This window comes from Mesoplodon mirus (genome assembly GCF_964341445.2).
Source record: "Mesoplodon mirus genome assembly, chromosome: 10".
NCBI lineage: Eukaryota > Metazoa > Chordata > Mammalia > Artiodactyla > Ziphiidae > Mesoplodon > Mesoplodon mirus.
The window spans coordinates 14,391,827-14,412,464 of NC_138986.1; the positions used below are offsets into that span (position 1 = coordinate 14,391,827).

Here is a 20,638-nt window from a genome sequence, read left to right on the forward strand (position 1 = left end):
TTACTGCATTCCTGGTGAACAGAGCGTCAGAAGCAGGCTTGAGCCCTGGAATGGCTAAGACAACCATGAAGTCTCAGAGATAACAGAGGAAGCTCCAGAGAAACCTGAGCTTGGGGTTGGTGGGGGGCATGCTCAGAAAAAGTGAACCTCTCCCCTCTCCCTGGGGCCAAACAGCAAGAAAGGAATCCACAGTAAAATGATGGGGAGTCGGGGGCTCAGAAGGAAGAGGGGACTCGTCTAGTATTGAGTACAGAGTGACTTAGGCAGGAAAGGAGAAGGAGGAAGGCCATCTAGTTTGCCACTGAAAGAATGAAGAAGTGGTTAAGGTAGTATGTTTCCCATGAGCTTGACTGTGAACATATGTCCCCTTTATTCTTCTTCCTGGGCCAGCAACTTCAGCACACTCATAACCCACCCAGATGTGCCTAGGGCTCAGTGAGACTGTCAAGCTTCTACTCTTCAGCCTTTAAAGGGCAGTGAAGAGCCCAGGGCTAGATATTTGTCCAAATATCCATTAAACAGAACTAGAACACAAACTTGAAGTATGAAATTGCCCTTGAGGTATATAAAATTATAGTGAATTTTGGAAAAGGCATAATTTTTAATAAATCAAATTAACGGTTTCCTGATGCCATTCAAGCTTCTGGGGGAAAAAATCAAATGTACTTGATTAACACTGAAAAATAAGAATCAGCCAATCAATGATGCAATTAAGTGTGATGCAGAAATTAAAAATATAACAACTTTGCAGTCATATGTTTTTTCCTTTTTGACCTTCAGATAATGATGTTACATTTGTTGACGAGTGTCACTGTGTATAGGATAATAATGAATTAAGATTTAACAATCTCTTTTAAAACTAACTCTCCATCCATGGATAGCTTATGTAAAGTGCTTCTTAAAGATTAACAAATTTTAGTACAAACAATAAAGAGAAAAATCCTTCTCTATAGCTAGATATCAAAAAGCAGATATGTAACACCTGTTATAAAAAAGCATCACTTGTCAGAGTGGTGTAGGTAGGTTTTATCATTCTCCTTGCTGCTACTGTTTTTAAATTGCAGAGGAGAAAAATTAATGTCGTGATGTGATCTTAAGCCAGGTCAGCTATAAGTACTTTACAGATGGGAACTTTATTATCATACTTGTATGATGTATTTTATCATAATGCTTTTCACTTCTTGAGTCTGAGTAGAGAGATATACAAGTCAAAAAATATGCCCTAGATAATTAAGAGAAAGGAAAATTCAACTTACAATCACCAACATTTGAAAATTCTGATAATACTCTGTTAGTGAAAACGTACTTCTCGAACTACTAGAATAGTCCAATGAACTGATTATTTTTATTAAAATTCATCATGCAAAATGAAGTCAACTGGGGGTTATAGTCCAAGATGGTGACATAGGAGACCTCTGAACTCAAAACTCCCACAGGCATACCAAATCTCCCCTACAAACAGAGTGATTTCCCCTAAAAGAAATCCAGAGACTAGCCGAATGATTCCTTCACTTCGGGCAAATGAGAAAATACCCTCATTGAAATGGGTAGGAAAGGCTGAGACACACTCTCACTGAAACTCCACCCCCAAACCCTGGCACAATGCCATAAAATCAGAAGGGAACTCACAACTCCCAGCTGCTACCTGGGAAGGGAAGGGTTTGGTCTCAACATCTAGTACCCCAGGAGTAGGCCCCCAAAGCACATTGCTCTGGAAGCCAACAGGGCTTACATCAACCACACCCATAATACCAGAGCAAGCAAATTGTTCTTAATGGACTCACTATCTTTCCAGGGTCCAGCACAAAAGAAGCAAACAGATACATGCATTTCCCAGTGTTTCCCTGAAAAAGGTCCATTTGCATACTTTAAAAGCTTCTACCTGAGAGTCAGGTTTCTAATTTAGCACAATCTAGGGACTGACTGATTCTCCCCAGAGACTGGGAAAGCAGGAGACACCATCTCTACATTCTCCCTGTAGGCTGCTCCAAATTGCCAATATCTCCCTGGAAGGAGCTTGTACACACGTTTGGTATCCTAGTTTTTGCAGCTGCCACCAAAGGAATACATCCCTTGATCACCTGGCTCTAGTGGCCAGCAAAGCTTGCACTTGCCAGCCCCACAGGTTTTTAACAAACAAACAAATGTTCTTAAGGGGCTATCCTGCCAAGCTTCAGCACAGAGGAAGCAAACAGAAAATCCCATCACCCAGTCTTCCCCTAAAAGGGATCTATTTGTATACTTTAAAAGCTGCTACCTTAGGGTCCAGCTACCAATCAGCCTGTATCTACATGCTCACTGAGATCCTCCGCTTTAGGATACTGACAGGTCTTGGCATACCCTCAACTATTGGGAGCCTCTAAGAACAAAGAATTCACCTTGGAAAATCACAAAGGTCTGAGAGACAACCAAGAGCTCAGGCTGGGCTGAACAGTAAGGTTCATCTCCAACATGAAACCACTCTGTCAAGACTGAAAGAGGTGGCTGTTTTATCTAAAGCACAGAAACCAATACAGAGAGTCAAGGAAAGTGAAAAGACAGAGGAATATGTTACAAACAAAAGTACAAGATAAAACCTGAGAAATAGACTTTAATGAAATGTAGATAAGTGATTTACCTAATAAAGGGTTGAAAGTAATGGTCACAAAGACGCTCACCAAGGTCAGAAGAACAAGGCATGAACAAAGTGAGAAATTCACTAAAGACATAGGAAATATAAGAAAGTATCAAACAGAAATTACAGTACTGAAGAATACAATAACTGCACTGAAAAGTTCAATAGAAGGGTTCAACATCAGCTAGATCAAGCAGAAGAAAGGACCAGCAATTCAAAAACAGGGTAGTGGAATTCATCCAATCAGAGGAGTGAAAAGGAAAAAGCATGAAAAAGAGCAAAGACAGCTTAAGGAACTTATATAAGGACAACATCAAGAAAACCAACAGTCACATCACAGTGGTCCCAGAAAAGGTCAGTACAAGAGAAACTGAAAAGAGTAGAAAGCTAAAGAAATAATAGCTGAAAACTTCCCTAACCTGGAGAAAGAAACAAACATCCAGATCCGGGATCCTCAGAGTTTCAAATAAGATGAACTCAAAGAGACCTACACCAAGACACATTAAAATTAAAGTGTCAAAAGTTAAAAACAAGGAGATAATCTTAAAAGCACCAAGAGAAAAACAACTTGTTACATACAAGGCTATCAATAGATAAGACTATCAGCAGTATTTCAGCAGAAACTTTCCAGGGCAAAAGGGAGTCACATCATATATTCAAAGTGATGAAGAGAAAAAAAAAAAAAAAAAAAACACCAACCAAGAATACCCTACCCAGCAAAGTTGTCCTTCAGAATTGAAGGAGAGATCAGCACTTTACCAGATAAGCAAAAGCTGAGGGAGTTCATCACCACTAGACTAGACTTAAAAGAAATGTTAAAGGTACTTCTTCAAGCTTAAATGAAAGGATGCTAATTGTAACAAAAAAACATATGAACATATAAATCTATAAAATAGGTAAACAACAAGGACCTACTGTATAGCACAGGGAACTATATTCAATATCTTATAATAACAATAATGGAAAAGAATCTGAAAAAGAATTTACACACATGCACACACAACTGAATCTCTTTACACCAGAAGCACTGTAAATCAACTATCCTTCAATAAAAAAGGAAAGTAAAAATCTCATTAATTAGGTAAATATAGAGTTAAATTCAGAATACTCTAATGTTGTAATGATGGTGGGTAATTAACTTATAGATCTAGCATGAAAAGTAGTAAAAATGTAAATTGTGACACCAAACATAAAACATGGAAGGAGAGTAAAATTATAGAGCTTTAGAAGTTATCAACTTAAAATAGACTTATAAATATAAGTTGTTGTATGTAAGCTTCATGGTAGCTACAAAGCAAAAACCTATAATAGATACACAAAAGATAATGAGAAAGGAATCTAGACATACCACTAAAGAAAGTCATCAAACCACAAAGGAAAAGAGCAAGAGAAGTAAAAAGAAACAGGGAAATTACAAACAGCCAGAAAAAAATCAACAAAATGGCAGTAAGTAAACACCTATCAATAATTACTTTAAATGTAAATGGACTAAATTCTCCAATGAAAAGACATAGAGTGAATAAATGGATCAGAAAACAAGATCCAACTCTATGCTACTTACAAGATACTCACTTTGGGTTTAAGGACACACACAGATAGAAAGTGAAAGAATGGAAAAAAGATACTCCATGCAAATGGAAACCAAAAGAAAGTGAGATAGCTATACTTATCTCAGACAAAATAGAATTCAAACAAAAGACTTTAATAAGAGACAAAAAAGTCATTATATAATGATAAAGGGGTCAATCCAGTAGAGGATATAATATTTGCAAATAATTATACACCCCAAATAGGAGCACCTAAACACATGAAACAAATATTAACAGACCTGAAGAGAGAAATAGACAGCAATACAACAATAGTAGGGAAATTCAATACCCCACTTTTAACAATGCGTAGATCACCCACACAGAAAATCAATAAGGGAAACATTGGACTTAAACTATATATTAGACCAGATGGACTTAACAGATTTTTCATCCAATAGCAGCAGAAAACACATTTTTCTCAAGCACACATGGACCATTCTCCAGGATAGATCATATGTTAGAACACAAAATAAGACAATAAATTTAAGAAGATTGAAATCATATAAAGTATCTTTTCCAACCACAGTGGTATGAAACTAGAAATCAAGTAGAAGAAGAAAACTTTAAAATTCACAAATATTTGGAAATTAAACAACATGCTATTGAAAAACAAATGGGTCAAAGAAAAATCAAAAAATACCTTGACACAGATGAAAACTGAAATAAAACACACCAAAACTTACAAAATGCAGCAAAGCAGTCTAACAAGGAAGTTTAAAGCTGCATTAAGAAAAAAGGAAAGCACTCATTACATTGAGAAAAAAAGGAGCTCAAATTAACAACCAATTTTACATCTAAGGAAATATAAAAGAAGAACAAAGTAAGCCAAAAACTAGTAGAAGGAAGTAAATAGCAAAGATTAGAGTGGAAATATGAAATCAAGATTAAAAAGACAACAGAATAGATCTTTGAAACTAAGAGCTGTGTTTTTGAAAAGATAAACAAAATAGACAAACCTTTAGCTAGATTTACCAAGAGAAAAAAAAAAAGATCGCGAATAAATAAAATCAGAACTGAAAGAGGAGACATTATAACTGATGCCACACAAATACAAAGGATCATAAGAAACTGCTATGAATCACTATATGCCAACAAATTGGACACAAGAAGAAATTGATAAATTCCTGGAACTACACAAGCTACCAAGGCTGAATCATGAAAACAGAAAATCCAAACAGACCATTACTAGTAAGGAAATCTAATCAGTAATCAAAAACATCCCAACAAAGACAAATCTAGGACCAGATTGCTTCACTGGTGGATTCTACCAAACACTTAAAGAAGAATTTCAAACTGTTCCAAAAAATAGAAGAGGAAACACTTCCAAAATCATTTTATAAATCCATCATTATCCTGATACCAAAACCAGACAAGGACACTACAAGGAAAGAAAATTACAGGTCAGTATCCCTGGTGAACATAGATGCAAAAATTCTCAACAAAATATTAGCAAGCCAAGTTCAACAATACATTAAACGAATCACACACCATGATCAAGTGAGATTTATTCTAAGGATTAAAAGATGGTTCAACATCCACAAATCAATCAACACACAACATTAACAAAATGAAGGATAAAAACCATATGATCATCTCAATAGATGTAGAAAAAGCATTTGCAAAATTCAACATCCATTCATGATAAAAAACTCTCAACAAAGTGGGTGTAGAGGAAACATACCTCAACATAATAAAGGGCATACGTAAAAAGCCCACAGCTAACATCATACTAAACAGTGAGAAATTGAAAGTTTTTCCTCTAAGATCAAGAACAAGACAAGAGTACCCTGTCTCACCACTCCTAATCAACATAGTACTGGGAGTCCTAACCACAGTAATTAGGCAAGAAAAAGAAAAAAAAAAGGTATCCAAATTGAAAAGGAAGAAGTAAAATTGTCTCTATTTGCAGATGACATGACATCACACGTAGAAAATCCTAAAGACTCCACCAAAAAACTATTAGAATAAATTCAGTAAAGTTGGCAGATACAAAAGCAATATGCAAAAAGCAGTTGCATTTCTATATACGAACAACAAACTATCAAAAAGACAAATGAATGAAATGATCCTATTTACAACTGCATTAAAAAGAATAAAATACCTAGGAATAAATTTAGCCAAGGAGGTGAAAGATCTGACCACTGAAAACTATAAGACATTGATGAAAGAAACTGAAGAAGGTACAAAGAAATAGAAAAATATTCTATGCTCATGGACTGCAAAAAATAATACTGTTAAACTGTCCATACTACCAAAAACAATCTGCAGGTTCAATGAAATTCCTATCAAAGTCTCAATAGCATTTTTTACAAAAACATTTTAAAAATCCTAAAATTTTATGGAACCACAAAAGATCCTAAATAGCCAAAGCAATCATGAGAAAGAAAAACAAAGCTGTAGGCATCAGTGTCACATTTCCTGATTTCAAACTATATTACAAAGCTATAGTAATCAAAACAGCATGGTACTGGCATTAAAAAAAAAAGTAGATCAAGGGAACAGAATAGAGAGCCCAGAAATTAACCCATGCATATACAGTCAACTAATATTTGACAAGAGAACCAAGAATACTCAATAGCAACAGGATAGTGTCTTCAAAATATGTTAGGAAAACTGGATATTCACATGCAAGAGAATGAAACTGGACCCCTATCTACACCACTCACACACATACACACACAAAATCAATTCAAAATGGATTAAGGACATGAATGTAAGACCTGAAACTATAAAACTCCTAGCAGAAAACATAGGGGAAAAGCTCCTTGACATCAATCTTGGCAATAGTTTTTTTTTTTTTGGATTTGACACCAAAAGCAAAGGCAACAAAAGCAAAAATAAACAAGTGAGACTTCATTAAGAAGTTTTTGCATAGCAAAGGAAACCATCAACAAAACAAAAAGGCAGCTTACCAAATGGGAGAAAATATTTGCAAATCATGTATCTGATAAAGGGTTAATATGAAGAGCACATATAGCAAAAAAAAAAAAAAAAAAAGAAAAAAAGCCTATGATTAAAAAATGGGCAGAGGAACTGAATATACATTTTTCCAAAGAAGATATACAAATGCCAATGGGTACATAAAAATATCCTCAACCAATCATCAGGGAAATACAAATCAAAACCACAATGAGATATCACCTCACACCTGTTAAGTTGGCTATCATCAAAAAGACAATGGATAATAACTGTTGGTGAGGGTGTGGAGAAAAGGGAATCCTGTATACTGTTGGTGAGATTGTAATCTTGTGCAACCACTGTGGAAAACAATAAAGAGTTCCCCCCCAATATAATGTAGAACTACCATAAGATCCAGCAATCCCATTTCTAGGTGTATATCCAAAGGAATTGAAAACAGGATATCAAAGAGATATCTGTAGTCCCATGTTCATTTCAGCATTATTTGAATAGCCAAGATATCCAAGATATGGAAATGAACTAAGTGACCATCAACAGATGAATGGATAAGGAAGGTCTGATAAATCTATATCTACATAGATATATAATGGAATATTATTCAGCTACAAGAAAGAAGGAAACCCTGCCATCTGTGGCAACATGGATGGACCTTGACGGTATTATGCTACGTGAAATAAGCCAGTCAGAAAAAGATTAATATTGCATGGTATCACTTATACATGGAATCTAAAAAAAAAAAAAAGTCAAATTCATAGAAAAGTATTTGCCAGGGTTTAGAGAATGGGACAAATAGGGAGAGGTTGGTTAGAGTATAAACTTTCAGCTATAACATGAAAAAGATCTGATGAGCTAATATAAAACATGGTGATTATAATTCAAAACACTGTATTGTATACTGGATTTGCTAAGAAAGTAGAACTTAAATGCTCTCATCAGAAAAAAAAAAAAGTAAATGTGTGAGGTGATGGATGTTTAATCAACTAGGTGTAGGGAAACCTTTTATAATGTCTAAGTATATCAAATTACCAGAATGTACACTTTAAATATAATTTTATTTGTCAATTATACTCCATTAATGCTGAAATTTTTAAAAATGAAGTCAATTCACAATCTCTGTTATATTGATAGCCATCTGAGGATATCCAAATGTTCTATGCAGGTTTTTGTATCATACAGCTAATTCCAGGTACTTCTACAACTGCTTTCTTACTGCCCTTCTTACTAATGATGTTTTCTATTCCCTCTATATTAAATTATTATTATTATTATTATTATTATTCTCAAACTGTGACCATATAAATGTAATATTATCTATATTAGATTTTCGGTGTGAACTATGTTTTTAATGACAGAGAGTATTTGGATACAAAAAAGCTTTTCAAAATGTGACTTTGTCAAATTTTCTGAGAAGCTTGACAATCATCTTCAAAGATGATTCCAGAAGACATTTTTTCTTCCCTCATTTTTCATCTTTTTAAAATCAATGACTCTTTTTATTCTGCTTGGTCAGACTACTAGGCTTTTGATTTACAACAGCTATATTCCAATAGCATATACATAATTTCATTTTTGCCTTAATAATTCTTTTTTTTTTTTAAATATCAAGTAACAAGATAGAGTTTGGTCCAAGGATTTTAGAATCATTCAGGTCTTTTAAACTAATATAATCAAGTTATAGAGTGGTTTTGCTACACATCACATTATCATAAATTTGTTTAGTTCTGGGTTTAACAATGGGATGGCTAAGCATGGACATAATATTTTCCTTCCCTTGATTTCCAGCTCCATTTTATTCCTAAATTCAGAAGGTTATTGCCATGAAATCTTCATCCACTGGTAATGTATTTGAACTTAGTTCTCATTGTTTCAAATGCCCTTCAAATTTTTATAATTGTAAAAATGTCATGATGGAAGTCTACTGATAAGTATGAAAAATATATACTTGACTTCAACAGTGTTCTAGAATTAGTATTACCAAAACTTCATTCAGGAAAATATATGCTTATAGGACAATAAAACTTAACAGTAACTAGAGTTGGCTCTCAGGGATATGACCCTTAGTTGTTCGTTTCTTTTTTCCTCTTCTCCCAAACTATTTTTTAAACAAAGGCAATAATAAATAGAAAGATAAAACCTATAACTACATTACATGTAAATTCCAATATTTGCTTATCATGGATCTGCTTCACATGGGAATGCTAAGGTAGGTAAGTGCTCATTAAAACTCCTAATTCCAAAGATGGCTGGGAATTTTTATTTGCCAGTTGGACTGAGCCTGAAATCTAAATATGCCTGTTAATCCCCATGTTTCCATGTAACCCAACCTCTGCTACCTAAATAGATACCCTCTACCAAGTTTGGATCACAACATTGCTGGCTCCTTATTCAAAGGACATGTTCATATGTTAAGAAATGCAAACACATGAACCAATATCTAAGGCCAGATATATGTTTTTCTTGGCCTATAATAGATCTCTAAAATGCAAGTACAAAATTCCACATTTATTTAGTTTAATAAAAAAAAGTCCCCTGCTTCATAGGTAATAATTAATTTAACCTATTAAAAGAAAGCACACAAGACAATCGCTGTCTAAATCCATTACTCATTTGATCTATAAGCCCAGAAAAAAAGATTTAACTTCCTCTTGCCTTGGTTCATCTACATTAGCTCCTGAATGGATATGATGGGGCATGGAGGAGGTCATTTTCTAGTCTTGTTTCCATAATAACTAGAGTTCTTCTCCCTGAACAACAAGAGCAACAGTCAAGTTTTACAGGAACACCAGTACTGAGAGTATCAACTGGAGGACCAAGTATCACTTCAGCCACTGTCATCTTTCTACAAGCTCCTCTCGGGGATGAGAACTTAATTTATTTTTCTATTGTATTACCTTTGTCCTAAAATATTAAGACTAGGCAGTTGAATGAATAAGTGGCATTCAGTAAAAAAAAAAAAAAAAAAAAAAAAATTATCTCTTTAGTCTATAAATACCTTAAAATAAAATCTTTTAAGGTAAAATTGATGATTCATAATTTAGGTGTTTTGGAGAAAAATCCTCAATATTAAAAATTTATAGGGCATAGATCACTTAGTGTTAAAAATTTCTGCCACTGTGAACATATAATATTAAATGCATTTATTACCTAGAGTCCATCCCCAATTTTTTGGTGAATATCGATGGGTTAAAAATAATGTCAGATTAAAGAGTTTAATCATCTAGATTTTGATTTCAAAACATTATATCCTAACTTCCAGGAGAATTACAGTGTATGGATACTGAAAAATTTTAACCAATTCTGATGTAACTTTGAAACCAATTAGATAACAAACTATTTTTTCCCACTGTTTCTCCCATGATACCGCAACCAGTTCATGAACAGTTACTGGCTCTGAAAAAAACAGTCGAGCTTAGTGTTCTTACCTGGCACCCTCTTTGCCCAGTTGATCATGTGGACCAGCTCCCTGTCTGCAAGGCTGGTCAGCAAGCCCATCATTGAAGCCTCACTGAAGGGTCTGGTAGGATCATACTCGGAATAGATAATGGGGGGCTCAGCCTCCAACAAGGCACTGATCATCTGATCGGCTGTCAGGGACAAGACGGGGCTGTTCTTCTTAGTGTGTTTAATCAAGAGTGGGCTTGGCCAAAGGTTGGCAGATCTCCTGTCTCCAGAGGGCTCCGCTTCGTTCCTCCCCTCCCCATCATCTCTCTGGCGCTTGTGCTTCAACATTCTCCCTCCTCTGCGGTCTTTCCGTATCCCTGAGAACACAGGGGGAAAAAAACAGTTTATTCTTTTTCTCATATAAACTTTCACACTAAAACCATCTTCAATGCTAACAGCCCTTTATTTTATTTGAGGAAAGAGTTTGGGGCACAGTTATGCTGGTAAGTGTTTAACAACCAGCTGTCCATGGGGGAAAAAAAAAGGCTTTGATTTGTAGCATTCACCAATTTCCATGGTGTAACTATTCCCATTTCCATGGCAAATTTCAAGCTAGTTGTCTGAGATTAAGCAGCATACAAAACTCCTGAAAAGTTAACAGTAAGCTTTTGTGAGCCAGTACAAGCTGGTCTAAAAAGCCACTGGGGTGCATGTGTGTGTGTGTGTGTGTGTGTGTGTAACAGCTGCTGTAAAAAGGACATGATAATAATTATTCTTGAAATATGGCTTATATCAAAGATTGCTTCTGCTATGAATATTCTTTCAACAGTAATTTAAAAAGGCATCTTTAAAAAAGCATTTAATAAACATCCTTATCATCCAACTACACCTCTTAATGGATGACACTAAAGAGGAATGATTTATCCAAAATGTATCTGACAGCCTCTGGATCCTACAGGTGTTCAGTCAGTCTTTCATTGCTACTAAACTGTACCTCACCACCTGAGGAACTGACCAACAACCCTCAACTTGTTTACTTGGTTCTAAGATTGACACAAATGTATTTCTATTTTCCTGATACAAAAGTTTTTAAATAGTTGAAAATAGTTTCCCCCCAAAGATTTACCAGCTGTGGTTTCCACTAACTAAATTATAGGGGGGGGGGGACTCCACTCTCTTTTGCAGAGACTCTGACTCTGAGGTTTGGCTCAGCATCTTAACCTGGAAAAGGCCAGGCTGTGGTGCTGAAATGTATCAGCAGAAACAAATATTTTAAAGGACAAAAATGATACTAGCTTCCATATTTTCAAAAACTGTAATCTTTCCAAAATATGGCAGATAGCAGCAGTTCTTAGATTTATATAAGAGAAATAATCATTTTGGTAAAAAGTTAATACTATTATTTTTAATATTAAAGACATGAGAAGTCAACATTCTTTATAACATATCACCTGTTCTCTTACTCGAAATGAATAACTAATGTCAGAACTTTGTTCTATTTTGTTTTAATTTGTCAAGGCATTTGAACAAATATGCGGTGGTGAATTTTTTATGTATAGCTTTTATTCTTGTAGGTCTAGATTAGATATGTTAGATAATACTAAAAATATAATGAAGCCACAACCCTTCCTATTTCTTCAGTATTAAAATAAGCATTTCCCAGAACTCTTAGAATAAGTAACAGTTGTAACGATTATTATCACTAACATGCACTGAGCACTCACCATGTGCTTAAGCACTTTAATATATACTTTACATGTGAGCATTTCACAACTAATTTAGTCCTCACAATATTCTTGTAAGGTAAATACTATAAAACTGCTGCTTTAGAAAGGTTAATGAACTTGTCTGAGACCATTCTCTATTAAGTATGACGCAAGATCCGAGCTCTGAAATGAAGTTTGTTTGTTTCTTCCAGTTAACAGAGTTTTAAAACTGTATCCAACAAAGTCGACAAATTTAAGGACACCTAGAAGTAAAATAGTAAAGAAGTAAAACGAGAAGAATCGTTGTATCTGACCAGTCGTTGTCCATAGTCAGACATTTCAACTCTTTCGTCGCTAGATGTGTTAACGAGAGTATAATATCTGAACTGAGGAAGGTGAGACTCAGCCTACTCTCAGCTCATCAGAGCACACCTGGAGTATCACACTCAGTGCTGGATGCTGCAGAGACAAGCAAAACAAATCTATTCAGAGGAACTAGGATGGTGAGGAGATGTGAAATCAGGTCACATGGAGAACCACTGAGGAACTGAAAGGGGTTAGCCTAGAGAAAAAAAGACTTTGAGGAAACATGAATGTCACCTTCACATGGGCTATACTATATAAAATGGCATTATGGTCTGAAGGTTTGTGTCCCCCCCAAAATTCATATGTTGAAATCTAATCCCCAATGTGATGGTATTCAGAGGTGGGGCTTTTGGGAGGTCATTAGGTCATGAGGGTAGAGCCTTCATGAATGGGATTAGTGCCCTTATAAGTAGAGGCCAGGGTGCCAGCTTGCTCTCTCCACCCTGTTAGGATATGAGAAGACAGCTGCCTACAAGCCAGGAAGCAAGCACTCATCAGACACCAGATGTGCTGTCAAGCTTGGACTTCCCAACCTCCCGAACTGTGAGGAATAAATGTTTGCTGTTTAATCTATGAAGTCTATGGTATTTCTGTTATAGCACCCCAAACTGACTAAGAGAGATGGGTTCAACTTGCTCTTTATGAGCCCAAAGGGTAAAATAGAAAAAAATATGTGGAAACTATGAGTAGTTAGAGCTCACTGCAAGGAATCAGTTTGTAGGAGTCAAAGCTGACAACAAAGATAGAATCTGCTGCCGCAGGAAAGGACGTGTTAGATCACTGGAGGTTTCCAAGAATAGGCTAGATGAAGACTTTACAGGGGTGTTACCAAAGGCATTCAATTACCCAGTATTTGCACTACGTGACCTTCAATATACTTTCCATCCTGAGATTGTAGGACTCTATGTTCTTCCATTTAGAATGTAAGACCAGTGGCCTTGGAATGAAAAACAGGAAAAGAAGATCAAAAGCAAAGAATTCCTACAGGTTCACATTTCTTAGGAAATTCTGAGGTCAGAATTTTGACAGGATGATTCTGACTGTTATTTACCTACTTTGGGTGGGAACTAGGGTGAAAAAAATGCATTGTTCTTCAATATTAAACAGAGTATAACGCAAATACTCTTTGTCCCCCTATTCTATAACTTTATAAAGAGATAGAGAATGTGGACAGATCTTATTGGAAAGCTGCAGCATTCCAATAAAATCTTTTAATCTTAGATCTACATGGAAAGATAAAAGCAAGTGACTTGAATAAAGAAGAAATGGTTTAAAGGTGATATTGTTTACACTAAGATGAAAGCAAGTTACCTGAGTAATCAAGTTATGACTATACACATGCATTTTACTTTTTAAAAATGAAGATGATGCTTTATGTTATAACTGTAATTTATCTTCATTTAAAAAGATTTCCAAAATAAAGACAAGTAGATAGAAGGTTAATGAAGCAAAACAAAACATAGTATTACCACCCACTTTAGAAGTTCCCAGCAATCATACAATCTGATCAGACAATCTGATCTCCAGAAGAAGAATTTTAAACTCAATTCAGGTTCTAGGAGTGACAGTTATAAAAAATTATTTACCAAAGTATTTGTTCTTTTCGTAAAAATTTGTTCAATACTTACAATGTATATTCACAGATGATGCAGTGGGAAACAAAGATCATGTTACCCTCCATCAAGTTTTCAGCTTGGAGGGAGAAAGCCATGAATCAAAAGTTATTCTGTTATTTGTGGAATGAATGCATGAACTGCCCAAAACACTATGGAAGGGAGGAGGAGGTGCTAATCGGAGGAGACAAAGAAGGCTTCTCGAGGAGACAAAGTTACATTTGAGCCAATGCATGAGATTTCCTTTCTTGGAGAAATTTCAAAGCTGACTACTCAAATGGTTTAGGTACAGCACTACTTAGAGCAGTGAGCTGAATCACCACACCACTTTGAGTCTCAAATATTTGACTCACGTTGTTGAACACAAGACAAAAATGTCCACAGGCTTGGAAGGCAGAATAGTAAAACACAACCAGAGAGATGGAGGAAAGAGCTAAATATTTATAAAATCATCAAATCATCAAATAGGGTAAGGTAGATTCAATTAGCACTAACAAATATTTTCTTAAATTTACCCCTCAATGTTCCATATTTTTCAAATGTCAAAGCCTCTATAAAATATACAAACAGAACAAAAATAGCAAGTTGTAGGTATTGTGTGGCAGACTGCATGTGATAGGATCCCAAGGCACAGCTCAATGAGGAAAGCAACCATTTCTACTTGTAAGCAGTAATTGTCATATAAGTAGTGACATATCGGTGTCACTACCAGTGATAATATTGCATATTTCATAGTAGTTAAAAAAAAATCAAACTGGATTGAGTGGAACAGGTGAAAAATGGCCCAACTTCTACTATCTTAACCTAGGTTAAATGAGAATTGCAGATCACAACCAATAAATACAGCCTGTGTCACTATGGAATATACAGCCAGTTCCTAATTATATGGAGTGGCACGCATAATTGAAATCCAAAGATAAATTTAAAAACTCATTCTGTGCTCCCTACCGAGAATTTTTCCAGACAACATAGATTGATAAGTATTTTTGCTTAAGCTCAATTTCCTTTGTCTAAATTATTTTAACTATTTTGGTATCTTAACAAAAGTTCACAAAGCAGGAGGGAAGAAAAACAATTAGCTTAGATCATGCAAATATTAAACAGGCAGCCTCTTGACAGTCAAGACGTTTATTTGTAACAAGTAGGACTTTGACTTGTAACGCCACATAAACAAGATGTATTGCCATTCAGTACCCCAAAATGTAATTTCCCAGAATGGTTGAGCACGATATTTAGCAGCGCAATTCAGATGTCAGGTAATGGATATGCTAGTGTACAAACGTTATTAGCTCTCAAGTTGTGTCACTGATTAGACAAGAGTTGTATCACAGCAAATTTCTCTACATTCCTTTTAAAATTTCATAAGCTTACAATAATTCAGTGATTACCCTCAGGCTCGAGAAACAAACTCTCTCTCATCAAGCAAGCCCACCACACAGGTGAAATGCCACCACTTTGAATTTTATGCCCTTGGGTTAAGCCTTCCCTAATACCCTGTCGCACTGTTGTAAGGATTTAGAAGCGGCGTATAGAACCTCTGCTTAGTAACACTCAATGTGAATTTGAGTGATTCTAATCCACTAGGAAGTGTTAATTTCAGGGCATTTATTAAACCAATAAGCACAGACCAATGTGAGAATGAGAACGAAAGGGAGAGAGATGATGCCCAGGGCACTCTCTAAGATCCCTCAGGAATCTCTCTAAGGCTGCCTGGGCTTGGGGAGGTCCATCAGTAGGGGCTGAGCCCTGGCAGGGAGAAAGGGGCTGGGGACATGTCCACTGCTTAAACAATTATGTCCTGGCCCTAAAATAAAAAGATCTGTCCTAATGCATCAAACTAGGAGTTTTGAAAGACTGCTTCTAATACTTGAGTTTATTTAATCATCCTTTTTTTTTAATTTTTTAAACTCTTTGGCTTGGTCATTATATCTTAGGAAAAATGAATATGCTATCTGAATATTCATTAAGTAATAGAATTCATTGGCTTATTTGCTTGTAATGCATTCTGCTTTTTAAATTTTCTTTTTCTGAAGTGATCTTTTTTCTTCTTAGTACCCTTTGCCTCTATAAAAAGCTGCTATAACTTCAGTAAAGTTATTTCTCCAATTTCCCAAGACTACTTTAATGTATTATTAAATATTTCAAACATTTGCATAATCACCTTTCTTTTGTTTCTCAATAATTCCACATTATTCATGAGGTATTAAAAACCCAGGCAGAGAAATACACTAAAAGCTTTTTAATTCAACATGTTGAAGAAAACAGGAGTGCTGATTAGTTAAGAATTAAATAAAGATAAGAACTAATGAAACTTGCACCAGAGAAACTTCCCTGCATCAATTCTAATGCTTTCCCTTCAAATACTAGAAATGAATCTTGTAAGGTAGGCACTGGTATAGTCCCCATTTAACAGAAAAAAAAGAAGTTTAGAATAACTATCATGACCAAGGTCACACCAAGAGCAGCACAGAGATTTCAACCCAGGTGAATTACGTAATTATAGATTATTATTAATATTATCATAGCCTCTAAGAGGATCATTGATGATGGTACATCAATGATCCACTTTGAGGTGATGAATTATCCAGTTCATTTAAAGCTACTTAATGCTCTTCCTCTCCCTCCTTTCACATCCAACAAATCACCCCAACCTGTATTTACTCACATATATCTTCCTTTACTCCCTTTCACTCTGTCTTTACTGTCACCATTGTGGTTCACACACTTCTCCCTTTTTGCCTAGATTGATGCAGCAGCTTCTAATTTGTCTCCCTGCCTACCTTCAATCTTCCTTCCAATCAAATCAACTGGCAATTGAAAAATCTCCAAGACACACCTATTTTATCCTGTTATGTATTGTCCATCTAAAGCTCTCAAAGACCTCCTTAGCTACAGCAGTTGTTTAACTGTGCTCTGAAGACTCTCGGCAATTCTAAGCAATAGGGGTACAATTAGGGCTTCTGGTTGCCCTGTTCCCCCCATTTGTCTAAAGCAGCTGTTTATATATATATATATATATATATATATGTATTTTGTACTGGGATTAGGGAAATAACTTATTTTTAAAAGAGTTTACTGGTTGTATTTTAAATTTAAAAAGCCACTAACCTACTGAATAAAATCCAACACTACACTGACTCACGAATTTCCACAAATAATCCCAAATTACTTTTCAAATCTATCTTTACAAATCCCCTCCACAAACCTTTACTTTTTTATGAAACAGGGTTGGCCTTGCCACTTTTTATAATACTTTCCAACGTCACCACCTTGTACAATTTCCACTCCTCTTATATTGGCCACCAAATCCCAAGTAAAATCTCATTTCCTCCATAGTCAATCTTGGACCCCACTCCAGTCTAGTGGCTCTACCTCCTTCATTCTTGTAGCTTTTATTTCATCTTATTCTTTTCTTGTGTCATTCATTGGATGACCATCATGTACTAATTTCTGTGTTTAATTACACCTGAGTTCACCCTCCCTGGCTATGGCCTCGAATTTCTCTCCAGGCAGGAAGTTGGAGCAACAGTAGGGCTCACCTCATCTACTTTCCCTTTCTCAAGAAACACTGCCCCACGCTGCCTGATATCCAAGGTTTAAAAACAGTTGTTCCATATATTATATCCATTTTTTAAAGATACTTCTGTTGGGAGGCAATAAGGTTAGAACTGGAAAGCAAAATAGATCTGCTATTATAGTTGGAAACATCATTATCTCCCTGCCAATAACTGATTACTTAAGTAAGCAGAAAATCAATATGAATGGAATTGACCTCAAAAATACTATCAATCAACTTAATCTAACTGATATTTATAGAAGACTCCATCAAATAACAGATGAATACACATTATTCTCGAGTTCCAATGGAACATTCACTGAGAAAGACCCCGTTCTGGGCCACAAAAAGACCCTTAACTGTTATAACTTTATCAACCAGAGTACAGTGTTTGTGTATAGCCCCTTTGGCCTTTAATGGTTATAAGAATCGTGAAACCACTCTTAGGTATGTTGGAATTAAATAATTAAGTAAATGAATGGCACATAATGGGAGCCAGGTTTCACATTGTTGCAGAAAGAAGTGACTTGTAAGTAAGAGAAGACTAGAATGATCCATGCTGTAATGGTAAGAATTGGAGACATCAGTGTGTATTCATGTTTAGCTTAAGACAGATACAGATGTTAAGCTGTATAAAAATATATAAATAAAAATATTTATAAATAGGTGTATATACATGGGCTAGTACAAACACATATATCTCCTTGCACTGTCACCTTAGAGGTCCTAGAAGTAACAATATCCCAGGAACAGAAAGTACATCTACTGCTCAGATCTTGGTTTCCAATAAGAGAACCATGACTCCACAGAAAAATGGCTGATTCTAGGACTGGGGAAGGACATATACAAGTTGAATCTGAACCATCTTGTAGTGACAGAACTAAAAGGAAGAATGTGCTCAAAAAGAAAATCGTTCAATGATGTGTATGTCAAAAGAATACAGGAGCCAACTCATAAAGCTCCCAGTGCCAAAGCTGGAACAACATGAGCAGCAAAATAAATAAGAACTGGATTATACCCCAAAACATAAATATCCATGAGTCCATACTGATATAAATAAGTGACTGAATAAATAAATTAACTGAGAATAGACAACTCCAACTAATTTATGTAAGTACTCCAGCCTTAAGGCATAACCCCCCCATTCCTTAAGTATGAGCTGCACATAAGCACTTCCTTCCAAAGCTAACTGTGTGAAAAAGGAGAAGAAAAGAATAACCTTACAATACAGAAACCTAACAAATCCTGCCTCAAGTAAGGTTGTCAAGGTCAACATCAACAGTGATAAGTCATATTGATTGATTATATGTATCCTTGATATGATGTGATGACAATGACACTTTACATTTCTGGTCTCCCTCCCAAAACTCATTAACCCAGTCTAACCATGAGAAAAACATCAGACAAATCCAAATTGAGAGACATTCCACCAAGTATCTGACCAGTAATCCTCAAAACTGGCAAGGTCATCAAAAACAAAGAAACTGTCACAATCAAGGGGAGCCTAAGACAACATGAATACTTAATATAATATATCCTGATGGGATCCCGGAACAGATGAAAAGTATTGGGTAATAGCTTAGGAAATCTGAACAATAACTGACTTCAGTTAATGGCAAAATATCAATATTGGTTCATTCATGGTGATGAAAGTACCATATAGTAGTATGAGATGTTACCCAAAGAGGAAACTGGGTGTGGGGCATCTGAGAACTCTCTGTACTATCCCGCCAATAGTTCTGTAAATGTAAAACTGATCTAAAATGAAAAATTTAGTTCTTAAAAGTCAAGGGCAAAACACTGAGCAAGAAGTGCTTTTATATAACATGAAAATTAATTTTATACTGCTTCTTGATTGTTTGGAATAACTAGTCACTGCCATTCAGGCCGCTATGTTGAAGGAGAACAGCTGAGTCATCCTACCCAAGAGCTTGCGTCAAAGTATAATTCTACATTCATGATTGCATTGTGTATGGAGAAGACCATGGAGTTAGTCAAGAGGAAAATTTAAGGCTGTCAGAAACACCGAATTATAAATTGAAACTACAAAGATTATATCTTTGCTGCTTAAAAAGTTTTCAGGATGTAGAATAAGCTTTGTAACTGGGCACATAAATTTAACCCTGTTGTAGCTTTTTATCTTTTCCTAAAATATAGAGAGAGCAGGAGATGGAGAGAGAGAGAGAGAGAGAGAGAGAGAGAGTTAGTTATGGTCAGTGTTTAACACAAGTTAAAATTATAAGCATCTCCTATTAAAGACAGACAACAATCACAACAAAATATCAAAGACTACTCAATTACAAACCACATGAAGGCAGAGATTACATCTGTCTTGTTTACCATTAGACGTAATTACCTACTAGACTTCAATAGATATGGCGGTGGAATACATAAATGAGTCGGTAGGACCTAGAATCATATTGAATATATTAATAACACAAGTTTCATATAGTAAAACATCTTGGAATTCCAGTTGTTGGAATTTTATTATAGCAGTGTTTGAAATCGGTCTTTCTGGTAAGACAACTCACTTTATGTGATCAATTTAAGTAGCAAAAGTCCTAAATAAATTGTTAAATAAAAGAAGCAAGTTAGGATCAGTCTTTCCACATTCAGTCTCCTGATCCAGCTCTGTAACCTCAGTGCCCTGTGGTCTAATTTTATGACTTGATTCCTCTGTCCCCTCCCCATATTGTTAAGTTTTGTTTCCATTATCTTACATAACTTCGGAATAAATCTGTTAGTATTGGGGAGGAGGTCGTGTACATGACCCAGACAAGATTGGTTAATTCAGTTTTCCTTGAAAGTAGTTAATTATTAACTTTTCCACCAGGCTACTGTCACCACCACCAGTTAACCTCAATTGTCCCAAGTGCTGTATACCAACTAACTTG

The 20,638-nt window shown here is 35.6% G+C and overlaps 1 protein-coding gene across 1 annotated transcript in view; it reads right to left on the reverse strand.

Annotated features, from left to right (window-relative positions):
* Positions 1-20,638, reverse strand: part of ESR1 (estrogen receptor 1) — a 253,311-nt gene that overhangs the window by 143,072 nt on the left and 89,601 nt on the right. Inside the window, exon 5 of the mRNA XM_082633739.1 lies at positions 10,545-10,880. Within this exon, the coding sequence (XP_082489865.1) occupies positions 10,545-10,880 (336 nt within the window). The remainder of the gene's footprint in view (positions 1-10,544; positions 10,881-20,638) is intronic.